This window comes from Typha angustifolia, chromosome 15 (genome assembly GCF_048772165.1).
Source record: "Typha angustifolia cultivar Huaian chromosome 15, ASM4877216v1, whole genome shotgun sequence".
In the NCBI taxonomy this organism is placed as follows: Eukaryota; Viridiplantae; Streptophyta; class Magnoliopsida; order Poales; family Typhaceae; genus Typha; species Typha angustifolia.
The window spans coordinates 21303087-21326057 of NC_133253.1; the positions used below are offsets into that span (position 1 = coordinate 21303087).

The 22971-nt window shown below is 36.6% G+C and overlaps 3 protein-coding genes across 8 annotated transcripts; 1 reads left to right on the plus strand and 2 right to left on the minus strand.

Moving 5' to 3' along the window:
- Nucleotides 1-308: 308 nt before the first annotated feature.
- LOC140777813 (DNA repair protein RAD4) lies at nucleotides 309-11109 on the minus strand. Of its 6 annotated transcripts, none has more exons than XM_073122187.1 (15): nucleotides 10953-11108; nucleotides 10807-10863; nucleotides 10631-10728; nucleotides 10043-10354; nucleotides 9667-9759; nucleotides 8164-8256; nucleotides 7963-8064; nucleotides 6232-6281; nucleotides 5322-5539; nucleotides 4777-5236; nucleotides 2649-3039; nucleotides 2364-2558; nucleotides 2130-2282; nucleotides 1437-1646; nucleotides 309-805 (listed from the first exon to the last, which is right to left on the minus strand). In XM_073122187.1, the coding sequence occupies exons 1-15, from the start codon at nucleotides 10996-10998 to the stop codon at nucleotides 416-418; spliced, it is 2868 nt and encodes a 955-aa protein (XP_072978288.1). In that variant the 5' UTR covers nucleotides 10999-11108; the 3' UTR covers nucleotides 309-415. The 6 variants fall into 6 exon arrangements, with proteins under 6 accessions (XP_072978288.1, XP_072978287.1, XP_072978291.1 ...); XM_073122186.1 differs by having other exon boundaries at nucleotides 4777-5239; XM_073122190.1 differs by lacking the exon at nucleotides 1437-1646 and having other exon boundaries at nucleotides 4777-5239; nucleotides 10953-11109.
- A 991-nt stretch (nucleotides 11110-12100) lies between these two features.
- LOC140778723 (probable mannitol dehydrogenase) lies at nucleotides 12101-15692 on the plus strand. The gene is made up of 5 exons (XM_073123568.1): nucleotides 12101-12260; nucleotides 13475-13588; nucleotides 14369-14882; nucleotides 14983-15136; nucleotides 15230-15692. Exons 1-5 carry the CDS (start codon nucleotides 12181-12183, stop codon nucleotides 15445-15447), a joined length of 1080 nt encoding a protein of 359 aa, XP_072979669.1. The 5' UTR covers nucleotides 12101-12180; the 3' UTR covers nucleotides 15448-15692.
- Nucleotides 15693-18427: 2735 nt separating this feature from the next.
- LOC140779197 (glutamine synthetase nodule isozyme) lies at nucleotides 18428-21643 on the minus strand. The gene is made up of 13 exons (XM_073124186.1): nucleotides 21476-21643; nucleotides 20837-20876; nucleotides 20620-20723; nucleotides 20486-20534; nucleotides 20277-20383; nucleotides 20075-20162; nucleotides 19774-19902; nucleotides 19619-19693; nucleotides 19459-19512; nucleotides 19323-19360; nucleotides 19036-19195; nucleotides 18881-18941; nucleotides 18428-18797 (listed from the first exon to the last, which is right to left on the minus strand). The coding sequence occupies exons 1-13, from the start codon at nucleotides 21547-21549 to the stop codon at nucleotides 18706-18708; spliced, it is 1071 nt and encodes a 356-aa protein (XP_072980287.1). The 5' UTR covers nucleotides 21550-21643; the 3' UTR covers nucleotides 18428-18705.
- Nucleotides 21644-22971: the final 1328 nt, after the last annotated feature.

Sequence of the window (22971 nt, forward strand, 5' to 3'; positions counted from 1 at the left end):
TTCAAATAAAATTTCTGTTGCTCAGAAGTTTCAATTTATATAGTATATAAAAGTTGTAGCTTTTTCCCATGTACGGGCTGCTGACATCCTATGAAAGCTTTACATACAATCATACATGCCCATCAGAATAACTTCTAAGCGTACCCTCCTGGAAGTTACATGTCTGGGAAATCTATATTTAGATCAGTAACCAAATCAAATAATTTGGCAAGTCTTGCTTGCTTCGGCAAACAATAATGTCGAGTATGATTAAGTTGAGCCCATCATGGGGCTACCTAAAATGAGAGTGTGAATTTGCAGGAAGAACGAGGCAAAATTATACTCGCATTAATACGTTATGGTAGATCAGTAAATACATCTAAATTTATAACATTTTCTCTACATGAACAGTAAATACATTTAAGTTAATTAACAACTACAACTCCTCTACCTGAATAGAAAATCCACATGGGCAACGCTTAGTTCGCACTAAGATCTCTTCATCAAAGCTTTCATTCTCCATGGGAAATACATGCTCGTGTTCATGAGATGTCAAAACATACTTTGCCTTCGGTGCAAGTCGTTCATGTGCTCCTCTTGGAAGAACTTCCCTTTCAGAATGAATCTTACTGGAATCAAGTTGAGGACTATTCTTTTGGTCGTCAGGGGATTTATGCGGATCACATATAGATGAACTGACATAAGAATTCTTCAACCGTTGTCTTGTTATGATGGAGGAAAGCAGCTGAAACCACCTAGAAAGAGCTTGGGCTTCATTTCGCTTTCTCTCTTCACATTCTCTTCTCTCTTCTACTTCTACATAAGCCTAGTGAAAAGAAAGAAAGAGATTTGCATAAACAATAAGAAAACCCCATCATGTTACAGTTAGATTTAATCTCAATGTATGAGTGTTTGGATGCAATGTGAACATCAAACAAGTATTGGTTAATTAGAAAGACTGTTGTGAACAGAACTAATCATGAAATTAATGAATTTGCATGCCCAATCGTGTAGTATACAAAAAGAAGAAGTACTCATGCAATAAAATTAGAAAGACTGTTGTGAACAGAACTGCAAATTCCTCTCTGTAGCTAGGTTTTGCTGAACCATGAAAATAGAAGAACTTCAGTAGGAAATGTTTGGTTATTTTTTCCAATTATTTGGTCAGTTGGAGAAAGAAATATAAGGCGGACCAGCTGCTGAAAGTAAAATCTATCTAAAGAAATGTGCTTCCCATTTTTCTTTTCGGCGCAATTGAGAAAGAATTCACTTTTTCTTACTTTCTCACTACCTAGAAATTATTTCCCCATATTCCATTACTAGATAATTTCATGCAGTTCCAAACAACTGGAAAATATTTTCTTGGATTTTCTTGACATCCACAGATCCTATGAATCATACTTTTCATAAGCAAAGCAAATGCAAACATATAAAATTTCATCCTGCTCAAATTTTACCTCCAAAATAGCATCTTTGAACTCTGCACAGACCACAATTCCCTCAAATATTGGGAAAGAACGTCCGTTCCGAAATTCAAATCCAACCATAGCAGGTGCATAATCAATTTCAAGCCTCTTTGCTACTGGAACCAATCTTGGTAACCTCAAGTGTACTGTACCAGGGGGGACACACCTCTCAGACCATACTTCAACTTGACCACGCTCATTCTAGATAGATATTGACGTAATAACCAGTTAGTATAAAATTAATAACTGCTGAAACATTCCCAATAGTATGGTAGGGAAATGAAAAATAGTGAAGATAATATAGCCCCTCCATATTTGAAGTTAGGTCTTCAACTGATTTAATATCTATGTCCGTACATATAGATAGGCATGGCACTCTACAAACAAAACAAAGCAACACAGTGAAAATCAAAACATAAGAAAAAGACGAAAGAGATAAAATTTAATAATGAGGAATTTTGTTATTTCACAGTACTTCAAAAGGCTTATCAACAATATTAGCAGTGAAAATAAAAATCAATATAAATAAAGATTTTGCAAAAATCCACATATTGAATCTATAAAGATGTCGGATGCATAAGACACAAGATTTTCATGACATGGAATAAGAAAACCTTCACTGAGCATAAGTATTGAAGAACTTCAGAAGGTTGGTTGTGAAAAAGCACACTACCAGAATTATACCTTAGGTACAATGCCATTTGCAGCATGAGGAAGTTGGAGTGGCTCCAATTGCCACTTCCCATAAAGTTCTACAGTTGGTTCACCTTCATCTTCTTCAGGAACACTAGGTTCATATGACTGAAATCTGACAATCTGTTTTGAACTTTTTATTATCTGAAGAGAGACAAATAGAAGATTATCTAACAGAAACATAATAAAGGAGAAAAGAAATAATTATTTTTCAGTTGCTGAGACCTTTGCAGGAATTTCATTTGGTCTAACTTGCAATCCCTCTCGTAACCATTTTTGTCTTGTTTGTAGCGTCTGAACGCAAGATCGAGGATAAACAGGATGACCTGAACAATAACCAAGTACAGGACCCTTTGGATGAATAATTTGATTCTTGGTAAGCCATCTTTCGATAGCATAGAGGTGGTGGTTTTTATAAGCCTGCATCGGTCAAAAGCCAAAACTAATGTTACAACAAGCAATCTTGAACAAAATAAAATAATTACAACTCAACAACTTCAACATGCATACCAGTTGATTGGTAGGAAGTGGCTCAGTTAAAGCCCTGGTTTCAAGTTCCATGTCTTCAATACATGAGATTTCAGGGATTTGAGCTGGAGGTTTGAGACCCCTCAATTTGGTGATCAGCTTAGATGCATCTCCACCACAGACATCATCCAAGTTGATGCTTGTTGCACATTCTTGAGTTGTACTAGTAGGGTTTCCAGAATTCATTTCTGAAGGACAGGGTACTCCAGGCTCCTTACCTTTTAGCTTAGATGAGGTCTCTTCTTGAAATGGTTCTAACTGAACCATAACCCTAGTTGCACTTGATTCCAACTCCTTCAATGGTGCCAACACCTTATCCCACCATTCAGAATTTATCCTCCTTGAGGCAATTTTATACCACTGCATGCAATACCTATGAATTTTTTGAGTAAAATTTCAGCGATGATGCATTAGCAGGTATTTCTAAATTCTAACACAATAATATCTTTTGCCCTGCAAAAAATAGTGCTCGGCAGTAGAGAGTTGGGTAGACATTATGAACTTCCAAAATTATTAATTCTAATGAAACTATTTAAAAGATTATATGGACATTCATTATTAAAATTGGTGATTACCACTGTAAAAATAGGACATCTGAAAATTTGATTGAGCACTATCTAATAGTATATTTTCATACCATTAGCTCCCCAATTCCCAGATTAACCCAATAAATATAATCACCCAAAGTAAGATGTGTTCAATCAATGAAGCACAGCTTTGGGAACATTATTTCACCTTTAAATACAATCACCAATAGGTTATTTGTTCAAGCAGGGCAGCATTTTAAGAAACCCAACAAGTTGCAAATTCTCAAAATTCTTGGTTTCTCAACCCCCCTCCACAACTTTATTATCTCTTAATGCAACTCTATATATATTGGAAAATAACTATTTCTCTTTTTCTCAATGTTGACATTTCCATATTTTCATTTTCCCATCTTTCAACAAGACTCAAATCATCCTGTGTCACATTTTCTAGTTCGCATCTAGCGCATCTCAAGTTCACAACTTTGTGCAGTCTACAACTAAGTCCATTCATCAACGAAAGAAAAATATTCATCTAATTCATAAATCAATTAAAGCAAGTAACTCCATTGTATCCATGTCACTGGTTTGTTTCTAAATCACCAATAATGAGACAAGGAGACCAGAAAAATGGAAGGCACCATACAGTTACAATAAATTTTGATTGAAGGCGTATGATCTTCAAGCAAAAGAATGACAAACAAAACTAATGGAGTGACAAAAAAGGATCAAACTTGTATATTGTGAATGCTCATACATGCATACATGATATATGATATATATGTGCATATATGTACATGCACCACAGAATCACATATAGATACTCCATTCACCCTGACACACCACCAGTCCCACATGATTACCAATCACCGCACTATATCACCATGTCAGTGGCTCACCTCAATTCATTCCTCAGCCTACACGGAAAAGAAAAACCCAGAAAAACAACTCCCACCATCAGTCTTGGCAGTATAAAAGACTCCATACCTATCAGAAGAGAGGTCAGTCTGCTGATTATTTGCCAACCTATACTCCAACTTTCACTTTACTGGAAAGACCCTCTAGGTCATTGAATTTTTCATCAACCAAGGGCAGGCACCAGTGAACCAACAAACATTTAGGCGCAACCAATATCTAGAGAGGAAAGCCTTTTTCATGTCTTCCCACTAGTAGATGCTATCTCTGTCAGGCCATTACTAACTATCCAATATATATAGCTATTACAAACTTTCTTATTGGATCAGGATTCAAGTTGGATTATTACTGTTCTACCATCTATTTATGCCTTGTAGATAAAGTAAGAATGCTAGGCCCAAATATAGACTATTTACATCCCTGATTATACCATGTTATATGCCTTATTCTCGCTCGATTAATCAGTCACTCCTGTGGCAGACTATCTGCACAGATAGTCATTTCTTGTGAAATTACTGAAAGGATTTTATATTTTTTGCTTTCAACTATTAAGTACCAAAATTTCTGACACAAATGCGAGATGAACTTAGCATACAAAATTTGCTCCATGGTGAAGGCTAAACTATATAAAACAGATACAAATATTACCATAAATTGTTAAGAAAGCAAACCTGCGTGTCACATCTTTAGCACCATTTCCAGCAAAAGCAACAACATATTTCAAAGGCCTTCGGCAGACAGCAGCAGCAGCTTCCACCTTTTCCTCACCATCAATAATCGCACTTGCAGCATCAACATGCACCCATCTTCCAGTTAATGCCTCCCCACTACAATAGACTTCTGCCCAATATAAAGGAGGTCCTGTTCTTCTAGACCAAATTGCATTTGTGCTACAGAATTTTGTCGGTTCTCCAGCTTTACTTTTCCTAGATTTCTTTATAGGCAGAGCAAGAGACGGTGAGCTACCAGTTAACTCATCGATCTGTAAGTCTACCTTATTATCCTGATTCCCCGATGCGGTGGCTGAAAGAGCCATCCCCAATTGCAACTCAAACTCTAGGTCCCCTTTTCTTTTTGGTCCTTCAGCACACTTGGTCTCAGAAGAAGGTGAGTTGTCAATGCATGCTTTGCCTGCTGATGTGTAACTGATTCCATCATCTAAACTATTACCTGATAAACCTCTATAGCAAATTATTCTTGCAGGTTAAAATGTTACCTTTCTTGTCACATTTATATCCTTCCAATGCCCCATGGGTTGTATTATCTTTTGGACCATCCATTGAATTAACAGGAGATGAATAAATCTGGTTGGTGCTTTCGACAGTAGTTGTGGAAGAATATATCCTTGTGTCCAGCCTAGGAACATCCTGGTTCAAGATTCCAGGTATTTCAGCATCTGGCTTGAGCGACACCACGTCAAGGACAGAAACAAACCTAGAAAGGAAGATATGAGTATCTGGGCCTAGAAAATTTCTCATATCAAAAAGTTGCATATAAGTATATACAAAGACCCAAATTTGCCAATCCTACTCTTAAAAAAGATCTACCCACTGCCAGAACTTTGTAAATGCTTGAGGATTAAACAATGCTGACAGATCTGAAAATTGTGAAGCAAACCGGCAAAAGGAATGAGATTTTGTTGGTAATTATTTGGGCAAATAGCTTCTTTTGGATCAATTTCCCTAACAAAAGAAGTAACAACCATTACCTTTTGCCTTCTATAGGAATAATGCTACTGATATTCTGGTAAGAACATCTGAAACTTGATTAATAAAATAATAGACCTATATATGAATATTGGCACAGAAATCCTAAGGTCAGAGAATGGCATTGAGAAAATGTTACCCTAAATGCCTTCTTTGGGGGAAGATCTTAAATTCATTCATGGGACAAGGGATGATATCTCAAATTTGTATGTCAAATTTTTAATTTCAGCAAAACCTACTGTCTTCCTCCTAATATTCACTAGAAACTAGAAAACTCAAGCAGTCAAAGAGGACCCTTAAATGGAGTAACATGCCAATCACCAAATGACAGGAATAAAAGGAACGAAACCCTGACACCAAAAAGAACAATGTAGAACATATAAAAGATTTCTCATACTCACTTAGAATGACCTGGCATACCTAGTTGTTAGGTTGAGAGCTCTAAACAGTGCCACTGACAGTGCAGCAACCTGTTCCAAATTATTTGACATAAGATATACGTAGAATGTTAACTATTTAAGACAACCATCATAAAGAATCAAACAAAGAAAAAACTGTAGCAAAGACATGTCAAAATATAACATATAGTGAGCTATTTTGAAATTGAAAAGATTTTATATTCCATCCTGATATCTGACATATTCAATCTGAAATATAGTAGTTCAAATTTCAAAGTTTCCAGACAGGAGGAAATATCTTAAACTATAGTTGTAAATAGAAAATATCTCAAACTATAGTTGTAAATAGAATATGTATGAAGACTTATCACCCCCACTTGTGTGGTCAATATATAGAAAAGATCTAAGAGATCTTTCTCTAACTCAAGACAGATTATATCATCATATACATAGTTACATACAACTCATCAAAAAAGAATAGTGGCAGAATAAGCGTGATACTGTGTAACTCCGTGGATAAATCAAAGAGTCAATCCTAGATAGGCCGAGAAAATGTCATCTGAGAGAAAAAGTGGTCAATTCTGAATGTCGAAACAAGACTGTTAGCCTTCTCTATAGTGTTTATTGTTTTACGCTAGAGGCTCAACCCACACGAGAGCAGAAAAAACTAATTAAATTCATCATATGACGCTAAACATAGATGTTCATTTCGTATATTTAAAAAAATATCATTATATATTTCTGTTCCTTGGAGGCAAGGAATCTTCAAGGTTGCAAAATGAATCAGTTAAACACCACAAATATAAGGCCCATATTTGGCATAAAACAATAACATTTGTGTCACTGAGAATAAAGTCATAAACCCACAAAAAGTAATACTCATTATGTGCAAAAGAGGATTCGTCGACTCTGGTAAGCTTCCTTCACTATGCTTCTTCGTTAAATTTCTTGGAGCCTTTCCCTATCTTGCTGTCTAGCTTGATTTAGAGACTCGATAAGTCCTCAATGAATGCTATATTAACTAGGCTCTATTTCCTTCATGTCCACAGTTAAAACTCTAATAGGCACGTGCTGGCCACAAATACACATTAAATCAATCTCATCTAATATTTTTTTGAGACAATGTGAAATAACATGGTCATATTATTATTATAATTTCCACTTTGAAGTAACAATTGCGTGCCATCAATAAATTCTAAATTTGTTCCAACATCTCAAAGCTTTTATATTAGTTCATTAAGACCAACACCATGTGTAGGATGATGGTTCTTTTATGATCTATATCAACTATCACCTGCTTCTTGCACTATTCTCATGTCATTCCTGTTGCTAACTTGTCCTCTAGCCTTGTTCCAGATAGTAGTAATCTTAAAATTACATTTAAAAATTCATTGTTTAAAATATTCACATTAGCTATTTATACTACTGCCAAAGATTTAAACACTCCTATACATGAATATTTTTTATAAGGCTGCATCATTCATATTCCCTATCATTAACTATCCAACTCCTAGCCGATTCTCAAGAATAATTTTAGCCAAAATAAAGACCAAGCTCTTCATAAGGACTATCTAAATTACTGCCAGTAGTGCATGATGTAAAGTACAGCAACTGTCACAATTAAGTATCAATAAATAACTATATTAGTCTTGCTATTCTCATGTAATTTAAACATCCATGCAGCTATCCAGAGAAACAAAAGATATCCTTCAGAGCCAAGAAAGTGCAAAAACTAGCAGACAAAGTAAGACACCTCTTCAGCAGTTCCCTCATGATTTTGAAGAGCAAAGGCAAGATTTGATTCAAAGGATCCCCTATCAATGCATTGTGTTGTTAGATGGAAATTACTCTGGAACTGCAGGAACAAGTATCACGATTAAAAGGTCAAACTAAATTTCACCACAGCAAGAGGATTTAATAGGTAAAGGAGGGTTAGCAAATGCTATAACAGTACCCAATTCACAAGGTACTCTAGTTTATTAGCTGTCAGTTTTGAAACTTCTGCAATCTTCAGTAAATTAGATGGTAAAAGTGAAAGTATGGAAGCCTGCAACATAAACAAGCTTTCAGAAGTTCCATAAAGTCATTTTACCATGGCAAATAAATAAGACAGGGGTTACCAAGCATAAACTATTTCACAGTACAAGAATATATTGTTAATTAGCCTTTTTGGAACAGCAATCATTCTCAGTAGATATTAGCATACCAACTGAGAAATAACAAACCGAATGAATCTCCAAAAAGATTAGGTATGCCAACAGTATACAAATCCTGTATTTTGACCAAAGAAGAGCCACAATAGATGGGCAATGAAGGATCATTTCCAGCAAAACCAGCAACATGCTTTATTTTGAAATGGCAGCTTTAGCTTATTCAATATTAGTCAGTCTATGAAGCTTCTCACATAGTAATTCTAAACTATTTTAAGCAGTCCAAATCAGAATGAAGCAATCAAAAGTTGCAATATGAGACTGGGCACAAGTACAACTGAGGACAATGACAAATATTTTCTCTACATCAATCAAAGGGCAATAGAAGGAATTATCATAGAAAAGCTTTTAGTCTTGAACTAAAACTGGTCCAGAGATCTCATTTTTACTTAACAGGAAATGTGATCCCTTATAAGAATAAAAAATAAAAATTATATACTCCCACTCTTTTTTTTCTTAAAATTTATTTTTTCAAAATAGAAAAATTTGTATATAACACTCTGTCTTTTAATGAAATTATAATTTACATCCTACATTCTCATTATTTGCAAATCGAGTCCTATAATTTAGCAAATATATGCAAAAAATATTCTAATATTAGATCTGTTAATTAAACTTAACTAAACATCTGCCTTAAATTAACTATACTACAAAATTATAAAAATATTTTCAATAAAGTCATACTAAGAAAAGTTTAGTTATTTTAAAAATAAAGGTATTTTAATTATTTTAGAAATAAAATATCTATATTTAATGGAATAATCTCACGGTATTAGTTCAAATATAATCCAAGATGTTTTCTGCACATATTCGCTAAATCATATAACTCGACTTGCAAATAGTAAAAATATAGAATATAAACTATAATTTCGTTAAAAATCAGGGTATTATATACAAATTTCCCTTCAAAATCCCTTCAAAATAATACTCAAGGTTCCTTCATGAGTGTGTTATGCTGTTTTTAATGAATTCATAATTTTGACAGAAATCTTCAGATATGAAATAAAAGTAGCTGGAGATAATATTGGCACATGGTAAGATACAAGATGTCCAAAAGTTCTCCATCCATGCTAGTCTTTAATTTGCTCACACTATGATTCTCTAAAACTTGTAAAAGAAAATGACAATAAACAACAACCTCAAGGTAGATTAAAAGCTGTCTGCTACACTATTACCTTTTTCCTAAGGAGAATTATAAAAGATATCTGCAATTGTTTTGACCTCACCAGAGATCATTAATGATGCACCTGAATCAAAGGGTCGTTGCAGACCTTGTCAACCATCCTACCCCGTGCTAGTAGACATAGCAGATGAACTTTGTGGACCAGCTCTGCTAATTCCTGAGGAAATAAACAAGAGTTAATCCAAAATAAGAGTAACTATTAAGTAAAGCACAGATGCCATCAACATTCTTAACCAAAGATTTCAATGTCCTCGCAATATGGCAGTCAATTGGCTGTTGATATGGCATATGCTGCCGAACACATCAGCATTCAGCACAATTCGCGCACCCACCACGTGGAGCGCTTTCAATGTGTTGACATGGATCAGTACAATCAATAGACACACAGATCAACCGAGGTACGTTCTTAACTATCATATGTTGATACTTCTGTAACTTACCTTTTCCTCAGCAGAAGCCCTTCGAGAAGTCTTCCTCTCAGCAGATGGTGAATCAGTAAATTCAACAGTTACTTCCTTTCCAAGATCATGGGAATAAACTTCTCTGCATCCTATACTAGAAATTGTACCCTCTTCCCAATCCATCTCACTTGCGTCACAATGACCGCTAGCCCCACCATCTCCTTCTTCCTTTAATATTTCTTCTCTTGCGCTCCCACTGCTACATCCTTTCACACCAGCATCATGACTAAGCTCCGCATTAACTTTCCCCTTGCATTTGATTCTCGGTGGCTCCTCTAAGCTCTGCAATAACTGTCAGAGAAAATATGCAAATGCATATCAGAATTCATCAATATCTAATCTTACCACAATGAGGACTCGTTCTTTTACCCTCCTAATCAAATTAATCATTCACGCACTAAAATGATTTTGGCTCTTGGGTTTTGCACGAACGAGGCATTTACCAACAAGGGGTGCTTCTAGCTCGGTCCAGACTTCAAGAAGACTACACAGTCCATCAAAGTTCTATCTTTTATCTCTGATGAGTAAAAAGACACATGGGAAAAGAAAAGGAAAGAAAAAACTAACCTTGTATTTTGACTTCTTGATCAATGGCTTACTTTCACGCCGCTGTTTCGCACCCGATTTTTTCCGAGAGGTATCCTGTTCTTCAGGTATTGATGTCGCTGGAAAAAGAATGAGAAAAAGAAAATAACAACAGTAAGCACAAACCCTAAAAGGAAAAGCAGGAAACCATTGCGAACCTTTCCCGCGGCTTGACCGCACGGCACGATCGTCCAGGTGTTCCGAATCATGTGGACCTTTCGAGAAAAAAGAGCGAGATAGAGGAGTTAACAACAGCTAAAAGGTGGTGAGGTCAACGAGTTAGGTAAGGGATGAGACGACGCACCGGATTGGCCTTCGACCAGACGATTGGATCGGCTTCTCGTTCGCATGAAGGGTTATCGTCTTCTTGACGGGAAGAATAAGAAGAAGAAGAAGAAGAAGAAGAGGGAGAAGGGCTTAAGAGGGGAGAAGGGATCTCGGCGGTTCGCGCTTCGTCCACGATGGTTAAGAAATTAGCAGTGGGCTTCTACAAGCGGACTATTCCAAGCGTAGACAATTTAATAGGCCTTGGGCCGAGCTCCCTGGCCCACTAACTTCAGGATTTGGGTTGGACCAGAAGAAAGGAAAGAACGAAGGAAAAGATGTATCAACTATAAAAGCGTATAATTTGTCTCTTAAACTATTTTAAATGTTATAATATCTATTCACAAAAAATGGTATCTAGCGTTATAATTTATACGCTTGAGAAGAAGTGAAGTGTAATTAGACCTATATATAAGTATATCCTGCTTTTATATTGGATGCGGGTCAAGTATACTCTGGTCATAATTACGGCTCAATGCTTATTATATTCCACGTTCCGACTTCCAGCTGTGTATGCATATTTATATAAATTCATATTATATGTGAGATCTCGTTCCCAGATTGATGCTTGAGTCTTTGTTCTTTATTCCAACAGCATATTATCCTATTGACCATATATAATTACGGTTCAAATTTGCAGTCTTTGTCGGCATTAAGCTTCATATTGTATAATAATCGTGATTCATGGACCCCTTTGGGCTAAGAACGTACTTTATATTTCATAGTGGTTCTACAACGGTGTATCTCAATTCTCAACTAGTTGAAATAACAATTTGTGGGCAGATCTACCTTTAATAAAGGCAAGTCTAATTATTTAGAAGTTGGAGCCAGGCATCCATCATATGAAGCTTACACCCATTAAATATCTTATATTAATTTGCAAGCAATTTGCTTCATTTGCTTACCTTATCCGAGTTATCCCCAATCGCATTCGTCCTCCTATTTTATTTTGCAGGTAGTATCAAAGATTCAAAATCACAATAGCGACTACTTCACCTTTGGTACTCTCTATGTTTAGAAGTTGCCAATAATTACTGAGCGAATGGCTCTAGATCTCCCACGCCATCAACAGAAACGTGGGACGTCAGCAAAAGACACGAAGACACGTCAATACTCAACTCGTGTTTCACACACCCCCAACTCGATCTATAAAATTAACAGAGATAGATCTACAGAAAAGAGCGAGAGAGAGAGAGAGAGAGAGAGAGATGGCGAACGCACTGCCGGCATTTGGGTGGGCTGCAAGAGATGCATCTGGTGTTCTCTCGCCATTTAATTTCACAAGAAGGTTTCTTTCCTCTAGTATATGTGTAATTGTTTTGCTCCACGCTTTATCTTCAATTGGATTTGCTTCGCTTTGTATCTTTGATGGATCTTTTTTAGGACAGACAAGCTACCGTGATCCCAATACAAGATTCATGACTCCGTTTCTCTTTGGGTTTTCTAGTGTTCACCTGTAAGGAAGTGAGTTGGTGCTTATATTCTTGAATCCAAGTTGCAAATGGAGCGATCCAATGAGTGTTCTACGTAACCTAGCTCGATTTTGATCCGAATCTGTCAAGTAAAAGAAACCGGCTTCCGTTAATTGAAGGAATTGATGACACTGATCGTGATAATCGGACCTGAAACTACTTTGAGCAAGACGTAGAACATTGTAGGCTAACTAAGAGCAACAAAATTTTTTGTAACAGACAGGGAGAGAGAATTAGGCAGGCTATGTTCCTAAATTACTTCCAGAACTATTTTCAGCTCCATATGTTTATGCGTACTCCTTTTTGTTCTACTTCTCTCTTCTTCTTTTTTCTGGGTCTCAAGGTAGGTCCCACTTTTGATCTTTATAATTTGGTAGGCAATTAGATATAGCCTATGGAGATCATTAACTGGTGTACTGTTAGTCAGTAACTTGTTCATTAAGAGTCACTTCACAGTGTTTTTTGCCAGAAGTTCTAGAAGGAATCAATCGTAGCAGTTCTCAGTCACTGAACTATTTGATCTATTAACTAAAAAATAATTTACATCACTTTTCTATGAATGTATTTTATGAGAGACATTATCAACCGATTATTTGCAACATTGTTCTGCTGAAGTTTTTACTTGCCATAATATTCCCCTATCTTGTGTTGATATTGTTTGCATGAGATATATCATGGCAACATTTGTAACGTATACAAGGCCACTAGCACATTGTCAGGTTCATACTTCATAGAGTCACGTTGGTATTTCGTATGTATTCCTTTCTGATTCACTCTTTTTTTTTTTGTAATTACCATAGGAAAAGACAGAAGCATGTTTAATAGAGTTAATTATTTGGCTATATGTAATTGGCCTAATATCACAGCACTTGACTTGGATATGTTAAATGCTAATTTTCTTGTTACATGGAAGGATTTCATGCCTTTATCTGTGATAGAAGTAATTTATGATATAGGACAACATAATTTGATACTGATATTAATAAAACAATAGAATGGAATTCTGACTACTTTTCATACTGCTATGCAGGTCCAAGAAGGATGACGATGTTACCTTAAAGATACTCTACTGTGGGATTTGTCACACTGATCTTCACACCATTAAAAATGAATGGGGAAATGCTATGTACCCTGTTGTTCCTGGGTACTCTCAAACATACCTGTATTTCTGTATGGTACTGAAGTAGCATTTTATGTTCCTGTTTTCCTATTGCAATGTAGCTTTGTTTGTATTCTTCCACAGGTATTTTTCATATCATCTGAACATGTGCAGCTTCTTCCAACATCCAATACTTGTAGTTAAAGTCTGCGAGAACAAAGACCTACAGTCGAGTAGCAAGACCTCCTGGTTATTTTGCTACACAATCCCCTTAATTTACTTGAGTGTCTTTTTTTATGATAACTTAAACCCTGAAGGTAGCTAATAGTTGGTTGAAATAGCGGGTGAAATATAGAGTATCATCAAGTTCCATTTTTCAACTTTACATGATTTAGTTCTGAGATAATTTTCTCATCAGATCAAGCTGCAACTATTTGTTCGTTTCAACTGTAACCATGGTTCAAAGAGATTTATGTAGCATTTTTCTCTTCCTTCTGCTATGTAGTTGGGATATTAAAGACTGCACATTGTCCATCTTGATTTCTTCCTGTTCCGAGCATTTTTGCTTTTCTCTTTATATCTCTTCATACAACTGTAGATTTTGTATTTATGTAGAACATTCTTCTCCTCCTTTTATTATAACTGTTTTTCTCTTATAAAATTCATGTTCTTGCTTACTGGAGAGTGTTATTCTGATATGATTTGCTTCAGATGATAGCTGGGTGTTGAAGGAACAATGTTAGACAAATGATCTCTGCTGTTGTAGGCACTAATAGTTCCCAACTGGAACTTAATCGTAGCTTTTCCTTCCATAATTCCTTGCAGACATGAAGCTGTTGGAGTTGTGACTGATGTAGGCTGCAATGTTCACAAGTTCAAAGTTGGGGAGAAGGTTGGTGTGGGTTTCATGGTTGGTTCTTGCCTTTCTTGTGACAGCTGCAAGCAGGATTTTGAAAATTACTGTGACAAAATGATAACAACATGTAACGGTATCTACCATGATGGTTTGACAACCTATGGTGGATTTTCAGATATATTGGTTGTGAACGAGCACTTTGCTGTTCGCATTCCTGAAAACCTTCCCCTGGACAAGGCTGCACCATTATTTTGTGCTGGAGTCACAGTGTATAGCCCAATGAAATATTTTGGACTCAATGAGCCAGGGAAGCATTTGGGGGTGGTTGGTCTTGGTGGTCTTGGACATGTGGCTGTAAAGTTCGGCAAGGCTTTTGGAATGAAAGTTACTGTGATAAGCACATCTCCTAAGAAGGAAAAGGAAGCAATTGAACACTTGGGAGCTGATTCATTCTTGGTCAGCCGCGATCCTGATCATATCCAGGTAAAACAATAGTTCAGTTACCTTTGACGCAGTCAACCTTCATTCTTTTATTGTAAGCTTTCTCCAGGGTGAAATTTGAAATGCTATGTATTGGTAACAGGCTGCAAGGGGTACCATGGATGGTATCATTGATACAGTCTCTGCTTTCCACCCTATTGCACCCCTGCTCTCATTATTGAAGGTCACGGGAAAGATGATTATGGTGGGAGCCCCAAACAAACCACTGGAACTACCTACTTCCTCCCTAATTCAAGGCAAGTATCAAAATATACACTCGTCGATAAAATAAAATATATATGCACGTCGAAGGATCGGATGATGGAAATTGACAAGTTCATCTTTGCCAGGTGGGAAAATCTTGGCTGGAAGTTGTGTTGGAGGAATGAAAGACACCCAAGAAATGATAGACTTCGCCGCAAAGCATGGCATAACTGCAGAAGTTGAGGTTATTGGAATGGACTATGTGAACACAGCCATGGAGCGGCTTGCTGCGGGTGATGTGAAATATCGATTTGTTATCGATGTAGCAAACACTCTTAATAGCAGTGGAGGAAGTTCAACTTAGGAGAAGTTTTGTTCATGGTAAATGAAATATTATTGACCTGCACTGGTCTGGACCGATATGAACAATGTATTGGAACTCCTGTTAGCTTAATGTTCTGGGTAATTTTAGATTGCCATCTCGCATGCTTAGGTGCCAGAAAATGATTGGCTTCTCTGTATGTGATCTGATCTGATGTTTTATTAATAAGTACTTGGTTTGGCTATGCCGAACTTAATGGTCTATCCAAAATACGAATATCATTGCAACTTCTGAGGTGGAATGATCATCTATTCAGATCATCTCATGAATCTAATTTTACATGGTCGTAAACTTCTCACGTGCCTATTATTCTGCAACCTTCGTCGGTCAGTCGTCGCATCAATCGGTTTCCAGAAAAAAGAATCTGTTTTCATAGCCAGACTTGAAACAGAGAGGGAAGAACCGAGGAGCCCATTTATATTTGATGGCCAAATGAGTAAGGCAATTAAGTGAAGTCATGGTGCACTGGTGGAATACCCATTTTGTGATGTTCCATCTCACTAAGCTTCTGTGGGTGCAATTTTTTTTAATCTTTTGTTCTGTTTCTATGTACTTCAACAGATTTTGGAATGACGTAGTGACCTATAGATTATCATTCCTATAATCCTATTGCATATAATTGAGTTGATGTGATTGGCAGGACCAGTGCTATGTATTCACCTATATCTCATTAATAGTTGATAAACATTTCAGTTTACACTAGATAGTCTGTGTTTACTCTCTCTCTCTCTCTCCTTGTTTACCTGTGATCTTCTTTGTGACGAGAGTAGGATTGTATGAATGCTGAAGTAACTGCATGACCAAACAGAGAATATATCTTAGTAACAAATTTGTTGGTTGAGTTTTATTTGATAACTGAGATCAGCTTCCATCACAATTTAATCAGTGTTTGCTTCTGAATTATCCTGACAATGAGTTCAGATATCTACTCAAATAATAGAACGCATTTTCTTAAATACCACACTTCTATAAAATTACTTGAGGCAATATTAACTTGTAGAAGTATTAAGGCAATGGCAAGAAATTAATGTGGGTTGCAACATTCCTCACAAATTCAGTATTATTTAAACTGAGAAACGGATCTAACTTTACGTGAATTGCCGGTGATAGTCAAATTTCTCACAATTCACTTCGATCACCACCATTTAAATTCGCTAGAGAGAACAAATAATTAATATTATGAGAGTAAACTGCTTGGCATTTGAAATCACTCTTTCTGTTGTAATGATCTGTTCTTCCTGAGCATGAATAGTTATCAAAAGAGTACAATGAATCAAAAGGAGATAATGGGCATTTGGAGATTACAAGACTGCATTTGTAGACAAAATAGTAGTAAAATTTCAATTAGGCACAAAATCACAACTAATCATGCTTCCTCTTTCTGCATGATTGATGCCAACTAGTAGAGAAACCATCAAGTGTCATCTGTAAATGAGATCACTCTTCTGCTGTTCTTTAGTCATTGGCTACAGGAAAGGGTTATCTTTGTTGCTCACACCACTTCCAACAGCAGTCACTCAGCCATTTCAGATGACAAATTTTCCTGGAAGTGTGTCACAGCTTGGCCTTCTTCAACCAAATATATATATTCCTGATGAGGTATCAACTATTACGTGTGCTGAGTCAGCCAACTGCGATCCCCTTCACTTCCCTCTTGCTGACTAGCTACCTTATACGCAACATAAGGTTTAGGTAAGTGCTGAATTGGTTGTTTTCTAACTTAATGTTGACGTAGTACCATTTGCTGGTTGTCTGGTCATATCTTGAGATTACTATAAACTTCTTTTTCTTAAATTACTCATTCTATTACATAATAGATTGATAGTAGAAAAATTATAGATTTAAATGTAATTTGAATTCAGACTTTGTTCTCTTGTCCATCAGAATCATATTATGATAATGTCAACAACTTTAAGGTTTAGAGAAGCAACTTGAGGTCATATTAGTAAACTTCAACATCAAGTTGGATTTTTTTTTTTAACTCATTAAAATATAACAAGTGTATCATATTCATTTTTTAAGCAAATATGCCATGCCTTAGGAAAAAATGAATTGTCCTTTCTATACAAGAAGGAATAATAAGTGCTGGCCATTGGCCCTTGTCCCTTAGATTCAAAGTGTGGTACCACCAAACCAATGCCAACTATATTAATTGGTAGGTCGACTTCATAAATAGTAAATGTATCTTCCATTCTCAAGGACAGTTAAGTGGGTCGTTGCATCATACGCGAATCTTTTTGTTCTATCCACCAACCCTTTCTAGCTCAGCTTCCATAGTAGCAGAAAGGCTTTTCCTATATTGGATTCCACTTCCAATACATTTATTATGGATTTGATATCTTAGTGGAAGACGAGTCATGAGCAGTTTTCCAGAACTGCAGGTTGTTTAGCTGCACTAGTGTTTGTTTCAGTATCAGAGTTAGTTGCAAAAAATAGTGTGTAGTTGATTGGATTTGATTGATTTGTGATTCAGCTGGAGTTGGTTTGAAAGGAATCATGGTGGATATAGAGAAGCAATATTTTTGCTTCCACCTAACACGTGTTCTTATTGTAAGTCAGATAGTTGACACTATATCAGGGAAAATTGTCACAAGAGTGGCCTCTAGGTAAGTTCTACGGAGACAAATGCAAAGAAGTCACCACTGGGGCCCTGGAATGTAACCTGTTTGCCAAACAACCAAAGTGATTCTGAGTACCTAAAGCTCTGTGCGGAACATAAGGCTCTTAATTTAAATATCGTAAGGTTCTAATATCTATTAAGCTGGTTTTGACGAATTCATACCAAACCAATTGTAATCTCAATCAAATTTGTGTTAGAAACTTTTGATTGGAGTAGTTTTGCAATCCTAACAAGCTGGCTGTTGTAGAGATCTACCAAGCACTTGAAGTATGATCACCAAATGAACTAAAAGCATGGTCATGCACAGCTTAGTTTATAATCAGATACATCACAAGTAGGCCCTTCATTAAAACAGAATACTTCATAATATCAGTCTGTGTTTCATGGTATTATTATTGGAATGCAATAAACCAAGGCAAGGGGAAACAATGAGTTTTAGATAATAAACCCACTTGCCTGCACACTTGGATGCAAATAGAACATGGACCCCCTCTAACTACAAAGCCAGAAAGCCAACTACAATGACAAAGTACCCAACACAATGCAAGGCCCCCACTACTAACAATGCTGCAGAAGATAGCAAGAAGTTTCCCATATAACAACTGGAGTGGCCTCAAATCTCATGGTTTCCAGAGTATGGTAGTATCAGCAATCAAGGATGTCACAACATAAGGATCCATGTTGGAAGCTGGCCTCCTATCTTCAAAGTAACCTGAATTGCAAAATGTATCCACATGAGCAATGTGATCTTAGGTAAGATATGTGCATAAAGTTGCTTAAAAAGAGCATATAAACCTTTGCCATTCTGCTCTGTCTCACGGCCAACTCGAATTGATGCTCCACGGTTAGCAACTCCCTGTCAAATGAAGCAAGATGTTTTAGCTAATGCATTCTTCCAGTAGTAAAAATTTATATTATCCAGTATATTTGCAACTATATGTGGCACATACCCATAGGAAGGTGTTCATATCAGCAGTCTCATGACGGCCAGTGAGGCGGCGCTCATTCCCCTCACCATAAGCTGCAATGTGCTCCTTATGCCTCAATCCAAGCTTTTCAATGGCCTTCTTTATGACTTCGTAGCCTCCATCATTTCTCATGGACTTGGTGCTGAAAGAAACATACGAATGAATAAGATGAAATGAAGGAATGTTGACAAGATGTATAATAGAATTCTCTTGCCTTCTAGCCTAGGTGAGCGAAAAGAGGGAAAGATTTAATCGAAAAAATTCTTTACCTGTAATTAGTGTGAGCACCAGCACCATTCCAGTCACCCTTAACAAATCAGAGAACAGAAAATATATCAGATATAACATATTTAGGAAACAAAGGAGCATATACAATATCTGGATTTGCCAAGGGAAAATAATTACCTGGATTGGTTTCGGGTCAAATGAAAGAACTACACCTGCAATCTCGGTGATCCTCTGTTCAAAGCAGTAAGTAGGAGTATAATTAGCACAGCACAGTAATTATGCATATGCAAGTAACTAAAATACATAGGCAATAATTCCAAATAGTGTCCTAGATTACCTCAAGAATGTAGCGAGCAACCCACAGCTCATCACCCGCAGAGATACCAACAGCAGGACCAACTTGGAATTCCCACTGTCGATCACAGAATTAAATTGCTTAAAGAGATAATTCAAGAAAGAAATGCAATGAACAAATTAAAAAATCAATATTACCTGGCCTGGCATGACTTCTCCATTTATACCACTTATGTTGATGCCTGCATACAGACATGCTTTGTAGTGGGAATCAACAACGTCACGACCGAAGGCTTTGTCTGCGCCTGCAGCGCAATAATAGGGGCCCTAGTACACAAACTCTGGTTAGTTAATACTTGATTATAAGGGTTAAAGTTATTGCAAAGATAAGGCTTCATGGATACAAATCTGAAATTGTTTGAATGGCAGCAAAATGAACACAGAAATACACATGAAAGTCTACTAGATTAAGCCAGTAGAAATAATCAAATGTAACTACCTGAGGACCAGGGAAACCACCAACAGGCCATCCAAGAGGCCATTTGACATCTTTCTGCAAGAGAGTGTACTCCTGCTCTATTCCATACCTGTTATTTGTTTGCAAAGAGAACAACTATCAACATAAGGCTAAAGGAATTAAGAGCAATTTTTTTTCTTATCAGTAACCATAATATATTTTACATCTTAGAATAATTTTATACCATGGTATCTCAGCAGCAACATCCGGATGATTAAATATCTTAGCAGCATCATATCTTTTGTTGGTCGGAATCGGCTCTCCAGCAGGGGTATAGCAGTCGCACATGACCTATATTCATGTGAATAGTATACGTCTTAATTAAACCAATCTTTGAAAAAGAAACAACCAACATGAATCAATTAATAGGAATTGAAAGAAAGAAAGACTCACAAGAATATTGTTCCCTCTCCTGAAAGGATCCTTGAAAATGGCTTGGGGACTAAATCCACATAAAAGAAAATAAGTAGACAACTCAAGGATATGAATACCAAAAATTTGAACGGAGTTAGGGAATCCACACTTACTACAAGATCACTTCACTGTCCTCGCCAGGAGCCTGGCCTGTGCTCGAACCATCGTAGTTCCACTTCGGAAGCTTGCTTGGATCAGTGACAGGGCCAGGAAGAGTCTGTTCAAGAATTATGAGTATTGATCAGGGGAAGAAAAAGGATCAAATTCCGAGAGTAGTTTACGAATTAAAATAAGCATATTAGAATGATAACGAGTATTTCTAAATCTTACCCTCGCTTTGCTTCGAAGATCCATACCAGATCCTCCAATCCTGACAAACACAATAACAGGCACAAAGTACAAAAGATTATCAGAACAAACAACCATGAGTTGGGAAAAAGAAAAGAAAAGAAAAAGCTTTTCCACAAGATCCGGATCTTAGGAAAATTCCCACAGAACAAAGTTCAATATCTTCAAAAGAACAGAAAAAAAAAGGCCTGAAAAGGAAGAAGAAGAAGAATGAATTTGACAGTAGTACATAGTCAAAAAGAAAGAAAAATTCTCCGGAAAGAAGAAAAAGGATATATACTATAAAGAGTAAGATGAGTGACACAGAGATGCGAAGTAACAAAGATAACTACTAATGTTGAGGAAAGGATCCAAGCCAATAGCGAATCACAGGGAAGAGTTGCATATTTAGAACTGGAAACAGATATAGACCAAAGATCTCCACTGCAGTTCCAACCACAGTGACATAAGATGGGAGAGCAAAACGAAATCAAACCCATGTCATAAAATGATCTCATAAACCAGAAAGGAACCTCCTTTACGAAATCCATGAACCATTGAACACTCCCCACGGTATAACTCCAACAAAGAGCAACCAAAAAGTACAAGAGAAGAAACGGATCGATCGAAGAAGAAACCCACCATATGTACTCGGCTATGATCTTGTCCGTGGTCTCAGAAAGGTTAAGGTTGATGAGATCCGTGAGCGTCGACATGGCTGCGGACGAGAGAAGAGAAGCAAGAGAACGCCCAGATCTATCTGCTAGATATGAGCAAAGAGGAGAGGATACCAGGCGTTAATATAAGCGAGATTTTCTCAGACTCCGGACTTTTTTGTTGGAATGGTATAAAAATATATTACTTTTTGTTATCTTATGTCATAATTATAATTAGGAATGAGATGGGGTGGATAAATTTGTGCAATAATTCTCGATTTCCAACCATTTTATTGTTCGTTTCCTTTCTCTTTCTACCGGGTGGACTTCTGGGTCGCCGGTTTTACCAAACCTCAAACCGGCTGAGGCAGTTCGTATGTACTTGTTGTCAATGGACCCATCACCCTATTCTGCTATTCACTCTGGGTGATTATAATTTATAAACAATATATAATGACGGAAATAATCTTAGTATGGGTAGGTGAGTGGACTTATTAGTAACCAAATTTAATTTGACAATTGAAAAACCGAGCTCTGTACTCACCTAATATGTTCAAAGTTTTTTGTTCAATTAATGCGGCGGAATCTGATTTAGTTCAACGAATTCTGAAACCGAAAAGGGAGGAGGGATGTCGGATTGGAATAATTCGGCTCTCTATCATCAATTTCTGAAGCTTTTGGAGAGCTAAACCAGCTGAAATCTCTTGTGCAGATCACTCATTCACATGCCAGCCTCGGTTTTCACTCGTAGCTTATTGGCCTCTCGGTGGGCCCCACCCTCGGAACTGAACAATTTATCGCTGACGTGGGAAGATTCCCCTCGCACGAAATCCTTTATAATATTCTATTGGATTCCCCGTCGCCACCGTATCTATGCACATATTTTAGAGAGTATTTAAAGAAGTTTAAATATGTTATCTTTTCCGTTTGGAAATTTCAAAATATTCCACATTCGAATTTCCGGTGTGGTCTTTTTTCCAATTTAATTTTATTGGGCCCCCGGCACAATAATATGATTCAAATAGTCATAATATCTAATCTAACAATAATAAAACAATTAACTAGATATAATTAAATTACAAAAGCCTCAATTCACTAAGCACCAAAATAAACAAGTCTCATAATAACTTTACCAAAGAATAATCACTTCAACTAATCTTTTCAGCACAAGTATGGTAAAAAATTATATTAGATTCATGGTATCGATATCTTCATATCATGAATAAAGAATATGATTATTATGCCATTAAAGCTTATAATTTACATATAATATACATATCATGAATAAACATTCATAATATAAGCTAGAATCTAACACTATAATGTCAGGTAGTGTACAGGTTATAACAGCCGATTAATAATTATCAATATCTACTAATTCGTTGGCGTATATACTACTTTCTTCTTTTGTTTATAAGTCTTAACTCAAGCAATCTTGGACAGCTTATGGGGTTCACATTTACCCATATTTATGTCCTCAAA